Source organism: Ictidomys tridecemlineatus, chromosome 15 (assembly GCF_052094955.1).
Source record: "Ictidomys tridecemlineatus isolate mIctTri1 chromosome 15, mIctTri1.hap1, whole genome shotgun sequence".
NCBI classification, from domain to species: Eukaryota; Metazoa; Chordata; class Mammalia; order Rodentia; family Sciuridae; genus Ictidomys; species Ictidomys tridecemlineatus.
The window spans coordinates 6,656,278-6,669,927 of NC_135491.1; the positions used below are offsets into that span (position 1 = coordinate 6,656,278).

The 13,650-nt window shown below is 47.4% G+C and overlaps 1 protein-coding gene across 10 annotated transcripts; it reads right to left on the reverse strand.

Moving 5' to 3' along the window:
• Positions 1–393: 393 nt before the first annotated feature.
• Fcgrt (Fc gamma receptor and transporter) lies at positions 394–11,870 on the reverse strand. Of its 10 annotated transcripts, none has more exons than XM_078031637.1 (7): positions 11,714–11,870; positions 11,286–11,372; positions 10,669–10,920; positions 10,277–10,552; positions 1,777–2,046; positions 901–1,128; positions 394–713 (listed from the first exon to the last, which is right to left on the reverse strand). In XM_078031637.1, the coding sequence occupies exons 2-7, from the start codon at positions 11,356–11,358 to the stop codon at positions 604–606; spliced, it is 1,209 nt and encodes a 402-aa protein (XP_077887763.1). In that variant the 5' UTR covers positions 11,359–11,372; positions 11,714–11,870; the 3' UTR covers positions 394–603. The 10 variants fall into 10 exon arrangements, with proteins under 10 accessions (XP_077887763.1, XP_077887760.1, XP_005336736.2 ...); XM_078031634.1 differs by having other exon boundaries at positions 10,262–10,552; XM_005336679.5 differs by having other exon boundaries at positions 1,012–1,128; positions 11,714–11,869.
• Positions 11,871–13,650: the final 1,780 nt, after the last annotated feature.

Below are 13,650 nucleotides of genomic sequence, written 5' to 3' on the forward strand. Positions count from 1 at the left end.
GCCCCTGAGTTCAATCCCCACCAAAAACAAAAGAGATGTGTTTTTCTCCCTTTCCCTTCGTCCAAGTGGTAAGAGAAGAACCGGGGTCTGGAGGAGGCATTCCCTTCTGTGGAACAGGGCGCAATTCTTTTCTGCTCCACCAAGAAAAGTTGAGGTCAGATTCCAGCCAAGGATTTTTAAAATGCCTGGCACGGTGTAGGCGTTCCACTAATATTTGTGAAATTTATTCATGAGAATTACACGATTCCGTAGGTGAAACTGCGAGATTCCACTAAGCAACATGTCAGCCGCAGGAGCAGGAGAGATCCAGCACTGGGCTCACCCCATCCACTCCCCCACCCACTCCTTGACCTCCCCTGCTTGAAACCTGAAAATGATTGAGAGCACGGCTGATTAGGGCTCAAACTCATGTTGTATGTGGAGGTGGAAAAGAGCCATATACATTAGAAGGGGAAACTGAGGCAGACCACAGGAGAAGGGGTCCAGAGGGAGAACAGAGGGCCCAGGACTCCTTCTGGAGGCTCAGAGATGCCAGGATTCCAGGAGGTCTCAGCACAAAAGAGACATGCCAATATTGGCTATCAGCAACCAGAGTTGGGGTGGTCAAGCAGTTGCTGGGAATGAATTTATATCTTGACAGTCCGCATCCTCGGGCAGGCCTGGAGTGGGCAGGAGGGCTCCCACGTCGTCCCCACGGAAAGAGATCCAAGGGGCTAAGCAGAGAGGAAATGGGGAGTTGTCAGAGAATCTCTCAGACCCTGTAGGTCTCTGACCACCCCTCTCTCATGAGCATATCTCTCTGTCTCTGTCTTATCTCTGGGTCACTCTCTCCTCCCTCTCCAGCCCCTTTCCCCCTCCTTGGGCTTCTGTCATCCCCTCCCAGCCATTCTGTGTCCACACCCCTCTCTGGCTTCTGTCCCTCTCTAAGTCTCTGTCCTCCCAGGTCAGTGTCCTCCTCTCTTCTGAGGTCTCTGTCCTCTTTCCGAGGCTCTTCCTCTTTGTGGCCCACACCTGGCAGCCCATTCCTCATCCTCCTCCACAGCAGAGCTCCTCCTGCAGCCACTGCCGTGAGCAGCAAGAAGCCAATGATGATTCCGACCACAGGCACCGAGGACTTGGCTGGCGACTCTGCAGCCAGAGAATGCTGTGAGATGTCGAAAAGACCCTCCAGCCCCTGGTAGTCAGGGCATGGAACTGGGGGGTCCTTGTTCCTCCCAACCCCCGAGATTCCCCCCAGCACCAAGTGTCTGGGGATCAGGGTGGGCTGAGGAAAGATCAGAGAGGTGATGTCCTGGGTTTGAGTAGAATGTCCTCAGGTTGGATTAAGAACATAGCAAGGGGCTGGGGACCTGGCTTAGTTGGTAGAGTGCTTGCCTTGATGGACAAGGCCCTGGGTTCAATCCCCAGCACCAAAAAAAAAAAAAAAACATATTGAGAAAGGGCTGTCACACTGATGAGGGCCCAGCTGCAGCAGGGTGGGCAGCAAGGCAGTACATGATCAGTCTTGGTAAGGATTGGCATAGCTAGAATACAAATGATTAGACTATGAAGACCAGCAGAGCAGGATGGAAGATGGCCAGATTCAGGATGACCGGCTGCAGTGGTTAACAGGTGATCAAAGTCCATAAGGCCAGGGGCAGCAGAATAGAAGGCAGTCAGACTTGGGGACAACAGGCATTAGCAGGCACAATGCAGTCAGACTAAGAAGGAAGGCCAGACTCTGGAAGGTCACAGGGCAACAGAAATAGGGAGGACTGTCACTCAGTGGGACCTCACCCAGTTCCACGGTGAGGGGCTGTGCCAGCCCCGCATGCTGCACAATGCAGCAGTAGTGATGCTCATCGCCACTTTTGACGATGAGTGATGACCAGGCATGGAAGGAGCCATCCCCATTGGGACCAAAGCCGCCCTCTCCAGAGCCAGCTGCCAGCCCATTCCTCAGGAACCTAAGCTGCAGCTCCGGAGGGTAGAAGGAGAAGGCACTGCAGGTGAGCACGGAAAAGCCAGGGCTGCTGGGCCGGGCCTTCAAGCGCATGGATGGTGGCTCTGCAGAAACACAGGGGCATGCCTGAGGCCCAGCCTGGGGCCCCAGGGCCAGGTGCAGTGCAGGGCTGGGCAGAAGGGGAGAGCCCTCCATTCCTTTGCCCTGTACTGTGACCAGCATGGAGAAGAGTGGCCAAAGGGGAGGGCCCTTCCAGGGCTACAGAGACCCACCCCTCCCACCCCAAGAGCTCCAGCCTCAAAACTCCACCTCTCATCCTTTCTTCCCTGCAGTGGAAGTGAATCAGGTGCCCAACACCATTCAAAGCACTGGGGACAAAGCAGTGAACCAGACAAAAGACATCATCCTCATGGAGCTCAATCAAGGCAAACAGACAAAATGTGTGTAAATGGAAGAGAGGGCTGGGAACGTGGCTCAGTGGTACAGCCTTTGCCTGGCATACATGAGGTCCTGGGTTCAACCCCCAGCACCATTAAAAAATCTAGGAAAGGGACATAGGCTATGAAAGTGTCAGATGAAGGAACATGAGACATACTCTTAAGCCACTAAAAAGAAAGTAAGAGGATATTATGAAAAACTTCCCACAAACACATCTGAAAATTCAAATTAACTACACATATTCCTGAAAAACACAACCTTCCAAAACTGACACAAGAAGAAATTAAAAACTTAAGTAGTCCTGTCAAAAAAAGGTTTTAGTCTAGGGCTGGGGTTGTGGCTCAGTGGTACAGTGCTTGACTAGCATGTGTGAGGCCCTGGGTTCGATTCTCAGCACTGCATATGAATTTCAAAAAGTCCATAAACAAATAAAAATATACATTAGATTTTTTTAAGTTTTAGTCTATTTTTTTTAACATTTATTCTTTTAGTTGTAGTTTTGACACCATGTCTTTATTTTATTTATTTATTTTTATGCTAAGGATTGAACCCAGGGCCTCGCACGTGCTAGGCGAGTACTTTACCACTGAGCTACAACCCCAGCCCCCATCTATATTTTTATATTTTTCAGTGAATAAAATTCAAGGTCCAGGGTTGGAGTATAGCTCAGTGGTAGAGCACTAGAGGTGCTCCATCCCCAGCACCATAAAAATTAAAAGTAAAAAAGAAAGAAAAGACAGGCCTAGTGGCAAATGCCTGTAATCCCAGCACCTTGGGAAGCTGAGGAAGGAGGATCAGAAATTCAAAGTTAGCCTAAGCAACTTAGTGAGGACCTCAGCAACTTAGACCCTGTCTCAAAAGAAGAAAAAAAAAAGGGGTGCTAAGGATGTGGCTCAGTGGTTAAATGCATCTGGGTTCAATCCCCGGCACCCCACTCCCCACCAAAAAAAAAAAAAAAAGGAAAGGAAATCTAGGTTAAGATGACACACAAATTAGTGATTTATTCTTCAAAGCAATGAAGGAAGAATTCACAAAACTTCCCCCCATACTGAGATTGAACCCAGAGGAATCCTACCACTGAGAAACATCCCCAGCCCTTTTTATTTTTTGAGACAGGGTCTCACTAAGTTTCCCAAGGCTGGCCACAAATTTGTGTTCCTCCTGCCTCACATCCTGGGTCACTGCAATTACAGGTGTGTGCCACCAACACCCAGCTCAAACACTGCTACTCTTGCACAAACTCTTCCAGAGAATAGCAAAAGAAGAAACATTTTCGAGTAGATCTTATGAAGCCAGAGCACAGTCTTTAATCTTTTTTTTGTTGTTGTTGTTTTAAGTACTGGGGAATCTCCCTCCAGGCTCAGTGGTAGAGCATTAGAGGTCAAACATGTTAGACATCCCCAGCCCAAGGCCAGCACAGTCTTGGTAACACCTTCACAAGGACACTGTAAGAAAGGGAATTTATGGCTAGTGTCTAAAAATCCTTAAATATAATATTAGCAGATATAATCCAGTGATTTATTAAGGAACAATACATCATGATTAAGTGAAATTTATTCCAGGAACATAAGGTCCATTTGACATTGAAAAACATCAGTCAATATGATTGACAGCCTTAACAAAATAAAGGGGAAAAAAAGTAAATGGTTATTTGATAAAATTTAATACCATTAACACCTTTCAGGGTGCTGGAGGCTCAATGGTTAAATGCTTGCCTAGCATATGCAGGCCCTGGACTCCATCTACAGCATTGAAAAAAAAAAAAAATCTTCTAGAAGAAAACGTAGGAGAAAGCCTTCGTAACACAGACAATGAGTTCCTAGATATGCTGGCTATGACCCTGAAAACCCGAGCAGCAAGGCAAAACTAGACAAGGGGACTACCAAACTGAAAAGGGAACCATCCAGTGAAAAGGTCATCTATGGGACAGCAGAAAATATTTGTGAACCATCTATTTGATAAGAGGTTAATTTCCAAAATATACAAGGAATTCCTACAATAGCAACAACAACAAATCCAGTTAAAAATGGGCAAAATGGGACTGGAGGTGTAGCCTGGAAGTAGAGCATGCCTGAGGCCCTGTGTTCCATCTTCAGTAATACCCGCCCCCCCCCCCAAAAAAAAAAAAACGTTAAAAATTGAAAAATGGGTAAAAGGGATTTGAGCCGCCTGCCAGGGCTGGGTGTTGCTTTGGGGGTTCCCTCCAGCAAGGGTGGATCTCAGCAGTCTCAGATCTTGGTTGGGATCTTGGTTATAGGTGCTCAGCAGAAAACAAACTCAGCACTCTTGCAAAGTGGGAAGCCACTCAGTGTTTCTCTCCCAGACTTGCTTTTCCAGCGAGTTGGCAGAATTTGCTGCCCAGTAAGGTCAGCTGGAAGGGACCAGTCTGTGGTCATCAGCAGTTCTGTGTCCGATCTTGTGTTTACCGTTGTTTTCCAGCAAATATGTATTGTCCTGGGTGTTATACCCCCTGCCACACCCCTTTTGCCTCTAAGGTAACATATTTACAACTTGGGCTAAGTTCAAGCACGGAAAATATGTCTGGCCTTTGGTTTTGCTTAGCAAAAACAAAACAAAGCAAACAAACAAAAACCCTGAGTAGTGGTTTCAGTGAACAGTTTTGTGGGTGATATAATTTCTATAACCTGCCCCTTACCTTTCATCATATTCTAATTTAGATTAAGATTTAAGATTGCTGGGCATGAGACAGGAAGATCCCAAGTTCAAAGCCAACCTCAGCAAAAGCGGGTACTAAGCAACTCAGTGAGACCCTGTCTCTAAATAAAATACAAAACAGGGCTGGGGATGTGGCTCAGTAGCAGAGTGCTTGCCTAGCACAAGTGAAGTACTGGGTTCAATCTTCAACACCACATTAAAAAAATAAATAAATAAGGGCATTGTGTCCATCTACAACTATATATATATATATATATATATATATATATATGGTATTGTGCCAACTACAACCAAAAAATAAATAAATATTTAAATAAAGATTTAAGGGCTGGGGCTATGGCTCAGCAGTAGCGCACTTGCCTGGCAAGTGTGAGACACTAGGTTTGTTTTTCAGCGCCGCATATAAATAAATTTATAGGGCTGGGGATGTGGCTCAAGCGCTAGCGCGCTCGTCTGGCATGCCTGCAGCCAGGGTTCGATCCTCAGCACCACATAAAAATAAAGACATTGTGTTGTGTCCATCTACACCTAATAAAATAAATATTTAAAAAAAATTCTCTCTCTCTTTAAAAAATAAATAAATAAAAATAAAATAAAGGTCCATGCACATCTAAAAAAATATTTTTAAAAAAGCAACAACAGCCAGGTGTGGTGGTACATGCCTGTAATCCCAGTGGCTCAGGAGGCTGAGGCAGGAGGATCTCAAGTTCAAAACCAGCCTCAGCAACTTATCGAGGTCCTAAGCAACTCCACAAGACCCTGTCTCTAAACAAAATATTTAAAAGGGACTGGGGATGTGGCTCAGTGGTTAAGCACTCCTGGGTTCAATCTGCAGTACCCACCCTCCTCGCCCCCCCAAAAAACCGGCAACAACAAAAAAATAAAATAAAACTAGGCAAAGGACTTGAACAGACATTTCCCCCAAAGATGAAATACAAATAGCCAACAGGTATATAAAAAAAAATCCAACAGAATAGAAATGAAAATCACAGTGACATTTTACCTCACACTTAATAATGGATGGCCATCAATCAAAAACAAATAAATAAATGAACAAATAAACAAACAAAATAATAATAACAAATGTTGGCAGGGATGTGGGGAAATTGGAACCTTTGGGTTAGTGGGAATGTAAAGTGGTGCAGACACCATGGAGTTTCCTAAAATTGTTGAAAGCAGCCTAGCCCATGATCCAGCATTCCCACTTCTGGTGTTTGTCCAGCAGAGTTGAAAGCAGGATCCCTAAGAGGTATCTGAACTCCTATGTTCACTGCAGAATTATTTACAACCACCAAGAGGTGGAAACAACCTAAATATCCAATAATAGATGAATGGGTAAAGTGTGGCCAGTACATTCTGTGCATACAATGAATTCATATTTGACCTGAAAAAAGAAGGAATTCCTAGTTGGGTGCAGTGGTGCACACCTGTAATCCCAGGAACTCAGGAGGCTGAGGCAGGAGGATCCTAAGTTCAAGGTCAGCCTGGGCAATTTAGTGAGACCCTGTATCAAAATAAAAAACAAAAAGAGCTAGGGCTAGGGATATAGCTCCTCAGTGGTGGAGCACCCTTAGGTTCAATCCCCAGTCCTGCCACATCCCCAGTCTTTTTCATTTTTTGTTTAGAGACAGGGTCTCCCTAAGTTGATTAGGGCCTTGCTAAATTGCTGAGGATGGCTTTAAACTTGTGATCCTCCTGCCTCAGCCTGCGGAGCCACTGGGATTACAGGTATGCACCACTGTGCCTGGCTGAACTTTGGAGTTTTTTCTTTTCTTCTTCTTCTTCTTCTTTTTAAGTTGCCAATTGACCTTTATTTTACTTATTTATATGTGGTGCTGAGAATCTAATCCAGCGCCTCACACATGCCAGGTCAGTGCTCTATCACTGAGCTACCATCCCAGCCCCTGACTGAAGTTTTATTTATTTTAACTGTTCATGGTGTACGTACCAATAATCCAAGTGGCTCAGGAGGCTGAGGCAGGAGGATTGAAAGTTCAAAGCCAGCCTCAGCAACTTAGCAAGGCCCTAGCAACTTAGTGAAACCCTGTCTCTAAATAAAAATTTTAAAAAATACAAAATAGGGGTAGAGCTGGGGATGTGGCTCAGTGTGTTCAATCCCTGGTACAAAAAGAAAAAAAGAGATTAGGGGCTGGGGATACAGCTCAGTTGGTAGAGTGCTTGCCTTGCATGCACAAGGCCCTGAGTTCAATCCCCAGCACCACACACACAAAAAAAAAAAAAAAATAGGAGATTAGGGATTAGGACATAAACATATAGAGGCAAAATCATAATGTGAGGACACAGGGAGGAAATGGACATTTGAAAGCTATGGAAGAAACCTTCATCTTTTTTCTAGACTCTAGAACTTGAGAAAATGAATTTCTGTTATTTCAGCAATCCTGTCTCTGGTATTTCTCAAGTTATCCATATCAAAAATACACTACCCCTTTGTACCGCCTTATGAAATAAGGGATCAGCATCACGGTCAGCCATGATGGCTGCTGAAATCACTGGGAGAAAACCAACAGAGAACTTCACAACAGCACCTGAGCCAACGGTCTGCAGAATCAAACCAGAACCTGACGGAGCCTGCACATGGGCTACCACTTCACAGAACAGAAGGAGAACCATGCTCAGCAACATCACAGAGATGCAAACAGCAAAATCCAGCCTGGGTGGAACCAACAGGACAAATAACTGACTTCCTTTAAAGCAATATTGCTAGGAAAGAAAAAAAGAGAGATAGGGAAACCAGCAAATTCAAAGACACCCAGGATCACAAAATTAACTGAAGTTGGACCATAAAGTATGTCCCAAATATAAACCGTAAATGTTAAATGCAAAACTATAAAAGTCCCAGGGGTAATATAGAAGATCTAGGTGATCTTGGGCTTGGCAATGACTTCCAAGGTACATCACAAAAAATACAATCCATGAAAGGAAAAGCTCATAAGCTGGACTTCATTAAGATGAAGATCTTCTGGGCTGGGGATATAGCTCAGTTGGTAGAGTGCTCACCTCTCATGCACAGACCCGGGGTTCAATCCCCAGCACCACAAAAAAATAAAAAATAAAAATAAGATCTTCTGCTGAGCATGGTGGAGAACATCTGTAATCACAGTGACTCCAGAAGCTGAGGAAGGAGGATTGCAAGTTTGAGGCCAGCCTCAGTAATTTAGCAAGGCCCTAAGCAACTTAGCAAGACCCTGCCTCAAAATATAATAATAATAATCATAATAATAATCATAATCATAATAATAGGCTATGGATGTGGCCCAGTGATAGAATGCCCTGGGTTCAATTCCCAGTATAAAAAAAAAAAAAAAAGGAAAAGGAGAAGTAAAATATATCATTACAAGAAAGAAAAAAGAGGGCTGTGGCCCTCATTACCTAGAATGCCAGAGGCATTGGGTTCAATCCCAGGCACCACATAAAAATAAATGAATAAAATAAAGGCATTGTTTCCATTTACAACTAAGAATATATTTTAAGCCAGGCCACAGTGGCACACGCCTGTAATCCCAGCAGCTTGGGAGGCTGAGGCAGGAGGATCTCAAGTTCAAAGCCAGCCTGGCTAAGCAACTCAGTGTTTACAAAATAGGGCTGAGTGCCCCTGAGTTCAATCCTCAATACCGGCCCCCAAAAAAGAAGAATATATTTTTAAAAAATGAAAAAAAGACAAGCCACAAACTGAAGGAAATACTTACAATCTATCAGATAAGGAATTGTATCCAAAATATACAAAGAATTCTCAAAACTCAGCAGTAAGAAAAAGACACTGAAAAGCCATGTGGTGGCACAGGCCAGTAATCCCAGAAGCTCGGGAGGCTGAGGCAGAAGGATCACATCAGCCACAGGGAGGCACTAAGCAACTCAGTGAGACCCTGTCTCTAAATAAAATACAAGAGAGGGCTGGGAAGGTGGCTCAGTGGTCGAATGCCACTGAATTTAATCCCTGGTACAAAAAAAAAAAAAAAAAAAAAAAGGAGATGAAGCAACTCAATACAATGCACGGACCTCTGGTGGTTCCTGATTCAAATTTTAAAAAGCATTTACAGCCAGGCACAGTGGCACACACCTGTGATCCCATCTACTAGAGAGGCTTAGGCAGCAGGATGACAAGTTCAAGGCCAGCCTATGCAATTTGGCAAAACCCTGTCTCAAAATAAGAAATAAAAAAAGGGCCAGTGCAAGGCCTGGTGGTGTATGCCTGTGATCTCAGTGACTTGGAGGCTGAGGCAGGAGGTCTACAAGTTCAAGGCCAGCCTCAGAAATTTAGCAAGGCCCTAAGCAACTTAGTGAGACCCCATTTTAAAACAAAAAGGGTTGGGGGGCTGGGGCTGGAGTTCAGTGATAGGGCACTTGCCTGGCATGTGTGAGGCACTGGGTTTGATTCTCAGCACCACATATAAATAAATAAAGGTCTATCAACAACTAAAAAAAATCTTTAAAAAAATGTATATATGAAAATGTATATAAAAATGTGTGTGTGTATATATATATATATATTATATTTAAAAAAGGGTTGGGGATGTGGCTCAGTGGTAAATGGTAAAGTTCTAAGCTCCTGGGTTCAATCCTCAGTACCAAAAAAAAAAAAAAATTCAAAGACAAACTACTTATCGGTCCTTACTTTCTTACTTTTCCTTTCTGGCACCTAGAATGAACTTTCTACAACTTTCTACCAGACACGGGTCTGGTTCAGCAGCCCAGGGCCTCGGAAGCAAACACATGACCCCACTTTTCTCTTTGCCCCGAACAGCGCTCCGCTCCGAAAACGCATTTAGCCAACATTTTTTGAACAGATGGGGGTCTGGGGGTCTGGGTCCCTTTGGAGAGGAAACAGAGTTGAGGGAGGACTTTTCAGAGGAGGCGGCATCCTGTGGGAGCCTCGAAGAACCCGGAGGGCGGGAAATGTGGACCCGGGCGGGAAGGGGCTCGGGGCCAGGTGCTGCTTGACCACTGGAGCGCAGCAGCGCAGGGGCGTGGCCAGGTGCTGTGAGGGGCGTGGCCTGGCGCGCAGGTAGGAACCGGCGGCGGGAGCGATCTGCTGAGGACAAGAAGGCAAAGCAACTGGGACTTTGTCCTGGGCTGCTGGGGAGACACGGGAGGGCCATAAAGAGACAGGCAGGGCAGCTCTAGATGGAGAGAGACCCTCCGGGCCTGTGTGGGGACACCGTAGGGAGAAGGTCCAGGGACACGTACTGGGAGGCGGCTCACCCTTCCACTCGAGGTTTACACGGCCCCTCTCTAGGTGTCCCAGCAGCCGCTGGGGGCAGGAGTTGAGCAGGAACGTCCTCTCCTTCCCGACCGCCTCAGCTTGCTGCATCCACTTCTCACTGATGGTCTGGGCCTCTGGCCAGTCCCCAGTCCAGTTCCCGTTCTTGGGGTCGAACCTCATGAATTCCTCACCATTCAGGGCAAACGTGGCGGTAGGCACCGAAACGTTGTCAGGGCCTAGTTCACAACCCAACAGGCCCTGCAGGGTGTAGGATCCTGGGGTGTCCACCCAGAGGTAAGCAGGACTCAGAAGCAAGGGGCAGCCCTCCTCCCTCAGACCCAGGAGTCCAGACCCCAGCCCTGCTCCCTCAGATCCGGGGGCCAGACCCCACCTTTTCTCCCCAGGGCTGTGAGAGCGTCCAGAAAGAGCTTCTCCTTGTTCCTCAGGTCTGTGGTCTCCTTCTCCCAATACCAGGACACCTGGTTTTCCCAGACCCAAGCCCCACAGGGCTCAGCCTCAGCCCTCAGGCTGCTGTAGCTCAGGTACTGCTGGGGGCCCAGCCAACCTGACACCCAGAAGGCAGGAGTCCCCGGGGCCGGGGAGGACACAGCCGTGAGGTGGTACAGCAGGGACAGATGATTCTCTGTGGAGAGAGGCAAAGGTGAAGAGAATCCATGGGACAAAGGACTAAACTGGAGCCTGGAGAGCGGGGACAGAGAGACCAGAGACAGAGGCCCAGGGAGAGTGGCAGAGACCCCAAGGTGGGAGGAGGCAGAGACCCAGAGACGCAGAAAGAAACAGAGTCAGGGGAGGGGGCAGAGACCCAGGGAGAGGGGGACCGGTGGCTTCCAGGCACCGAGCACCAGGAAGGGGAAAGTGGTAAACAACGTGGAATACGGAGGGCGGCCCAGGGAGAACTCGGATTTCCCTGCCTTGGCCTCTCCTCCCGCCAGGGACCTCCTTCCTCCCTGCCTCCCCCAGTGCGGCCCAGCCCCAGCGGCCCCTCACCTGCACCCCGGGTCTGAGGAAGGAGGAAGAGCAGGAGACCGAGTGCCCAGGGCTGAGGCCAGGGCACCCCCATGCTGAGAGGGCGACCTGGGGCGGGAGGGGGCGTGTGACTCCTTGGGCCCCCCACCCCGCCCCTTCCTCCCCGGGTACCCGCGGGCAAGGCCGAGACCCGGAGCCCTGGAGGGTTTGGGGGCCTGTCCAGGATAACAACAATGCCCTCCTCCTCAATGAACTTTCACCCCCTAATTTGATCTGGTTTGGTTAATTAATTACAGAACCGGATAGCCTGAGATTCATTTTTTTGGAGATCTGCCGGTCCCCTGTTCCCTCAGACCCGGGAGCCCAGCCCTCCTCCCTCAGACCCGGGAGCCCAGGCCCCAGCCCTCCTGGGCCCTCCTCGGCCCTCCTGCTGGGCCCCATTTGCTCACTGCCGCCTGGTTCTCTTCCTGCCTGCAGTTCTGGCTGCCTCCCGTGACTGGAGACCCCAGTTCCTCTCTCACATCCTGTCCGGAGCTGGCTCCCTGACTCCCAGAAGATCCAACCCCACCCCCCAGCTGCAAGACACACCCCAGGCCCTAGGCCCAGCCTCTCTGGAAACTTTTTTTTTTTTTTCCCTCTTTCTCCGTTGCTGCCTGTGCTTGATTTTGAGGGTGTCAGCCACTTAGCAAGCTCAGACAGCTGGGAATGAAACCCAACACTTGTAGCCTGGGCATTTACGTCCAGGGTCTTGCCAAGACTCCTGGAAAGTTCTCAGAGCCATCCATGGCACTCAGAGGGCCTTGCTTGCATGGCCAGTTGCCCCACTTACATATTCTGAGGTCCTGCAACAAGCTCCTAGTGTGACAGACACTCCATAGACCACTTTTTTTTTTTTAAGTGACTTTTTAAAAAGACATTTATTCTTAAGTTTTAGGCAGACACTATATCCTACATTTATGTGGTGCTGAGGATTGAACCTGGTGCCTCCTGCATGCTAGGTGAGCACTCTACCACTGAGCCACAGCCCCAGCCCACCACTTTTTGTTTTGTTTTTGCTACTAGGGAATGAACCCAGAGGCACCTTACCACTAAGCCACATCCCTAGCCCTTTTTATTTTTTATTTTGAGACAGGGTCTTGCTAAGCTGCTTAGGGCCTCACTAAGTTGCTGAGGCTGCCCTCAAACTTTTGATCTTCCTGCCTCATCCTCCCTAGTTGCTGGGATTACAGGTATGGCCGTTGTGCCCAGCTTTGTATCCCACTTTAGCACACCCCAGAACTCATCTAGATGTTTCATGAGCCCTAAGAGAACATTCCTGTGGCCCCCTAAGATGCTTCATGGCCCATGAGATGGTTTCAGGATAGGCCATCATGGCCAGTACCCTGCTGTGCTGACCACTTATAACTCCATGGGTCTGGTCTTCTAATAATCTCATTCCTCTGCTTTATTTAGCACAATGAGACCTGGAGTAAGGGCCTTTAGGAGCCTTCTACCAATGTCCTGTGGAGTGGACACATCACCACCGGTTTTTTTTTTTGTTGTTTTGGTACTGGGGATTAAACTCAGGGGTACTTAACCACTGAGCCACATCCCCAGCCCTCTTTATTTTTTATTTAGAGATGGGGTCTCCCTAAATTGCTTAGGACCTCATTAAGTTGCTGAGGCTGGTTTCAAACTTGAGATCCTCCTGCTTCAGCCTCCTGAGTTGCTGGGATTACAGACGTGCACCACCATGCCCGGCTCACCCCAGATGTTGGTAAATTATTTCTGGGCCCCAGTAAAATTGCAGCTGCTCTTTGCTCTAGGACCACTCTGGGTACCGTCTTCTTGCTATAGAGTTTATTCTCATCCCTTTCATGTCTGCCGAAAAGTGAGTGGGGCTCCCCAAATTCACTCTTTACTCGTCGATTTGCTCTAATACCAGATTTTTCCAGAACTTCCCAAGAAAAGACAGTTAGAAATAGAGACAAAGCCAGGTACAGTGTTACATACCCATAATCCCAGCAACTTGGGAGGCTGAGGCAGGAGGATCGTGAGTTTGAGGCCAACCTCAGCAACTTAGACCCTAAACAACTTAGCAAGACAGTCTCAAAATTAAAAGTGGGGGCAGGAGATATAACTCAGTGTTAAAGAACCCCTAGGTTCAATTCCCAATACCAGAAAATAAACAGAGAGACAGGCCATAGGTAGGTGGATGTGTATATAGATAGAAAAATAGGTAGGTAGATGGATGTGCAGGTGGATAGACAGATGGATGATTGATTGGTAGGAAGGTAGGTAGATAGAACAGACAGACAAATAGACACAGTTGAAACCACTGTACCATGACCTACCCAGCAAGCGGCCTCTTAAAAATTCCTGGCCATCCGCTCTCCTGCCTCTCCAT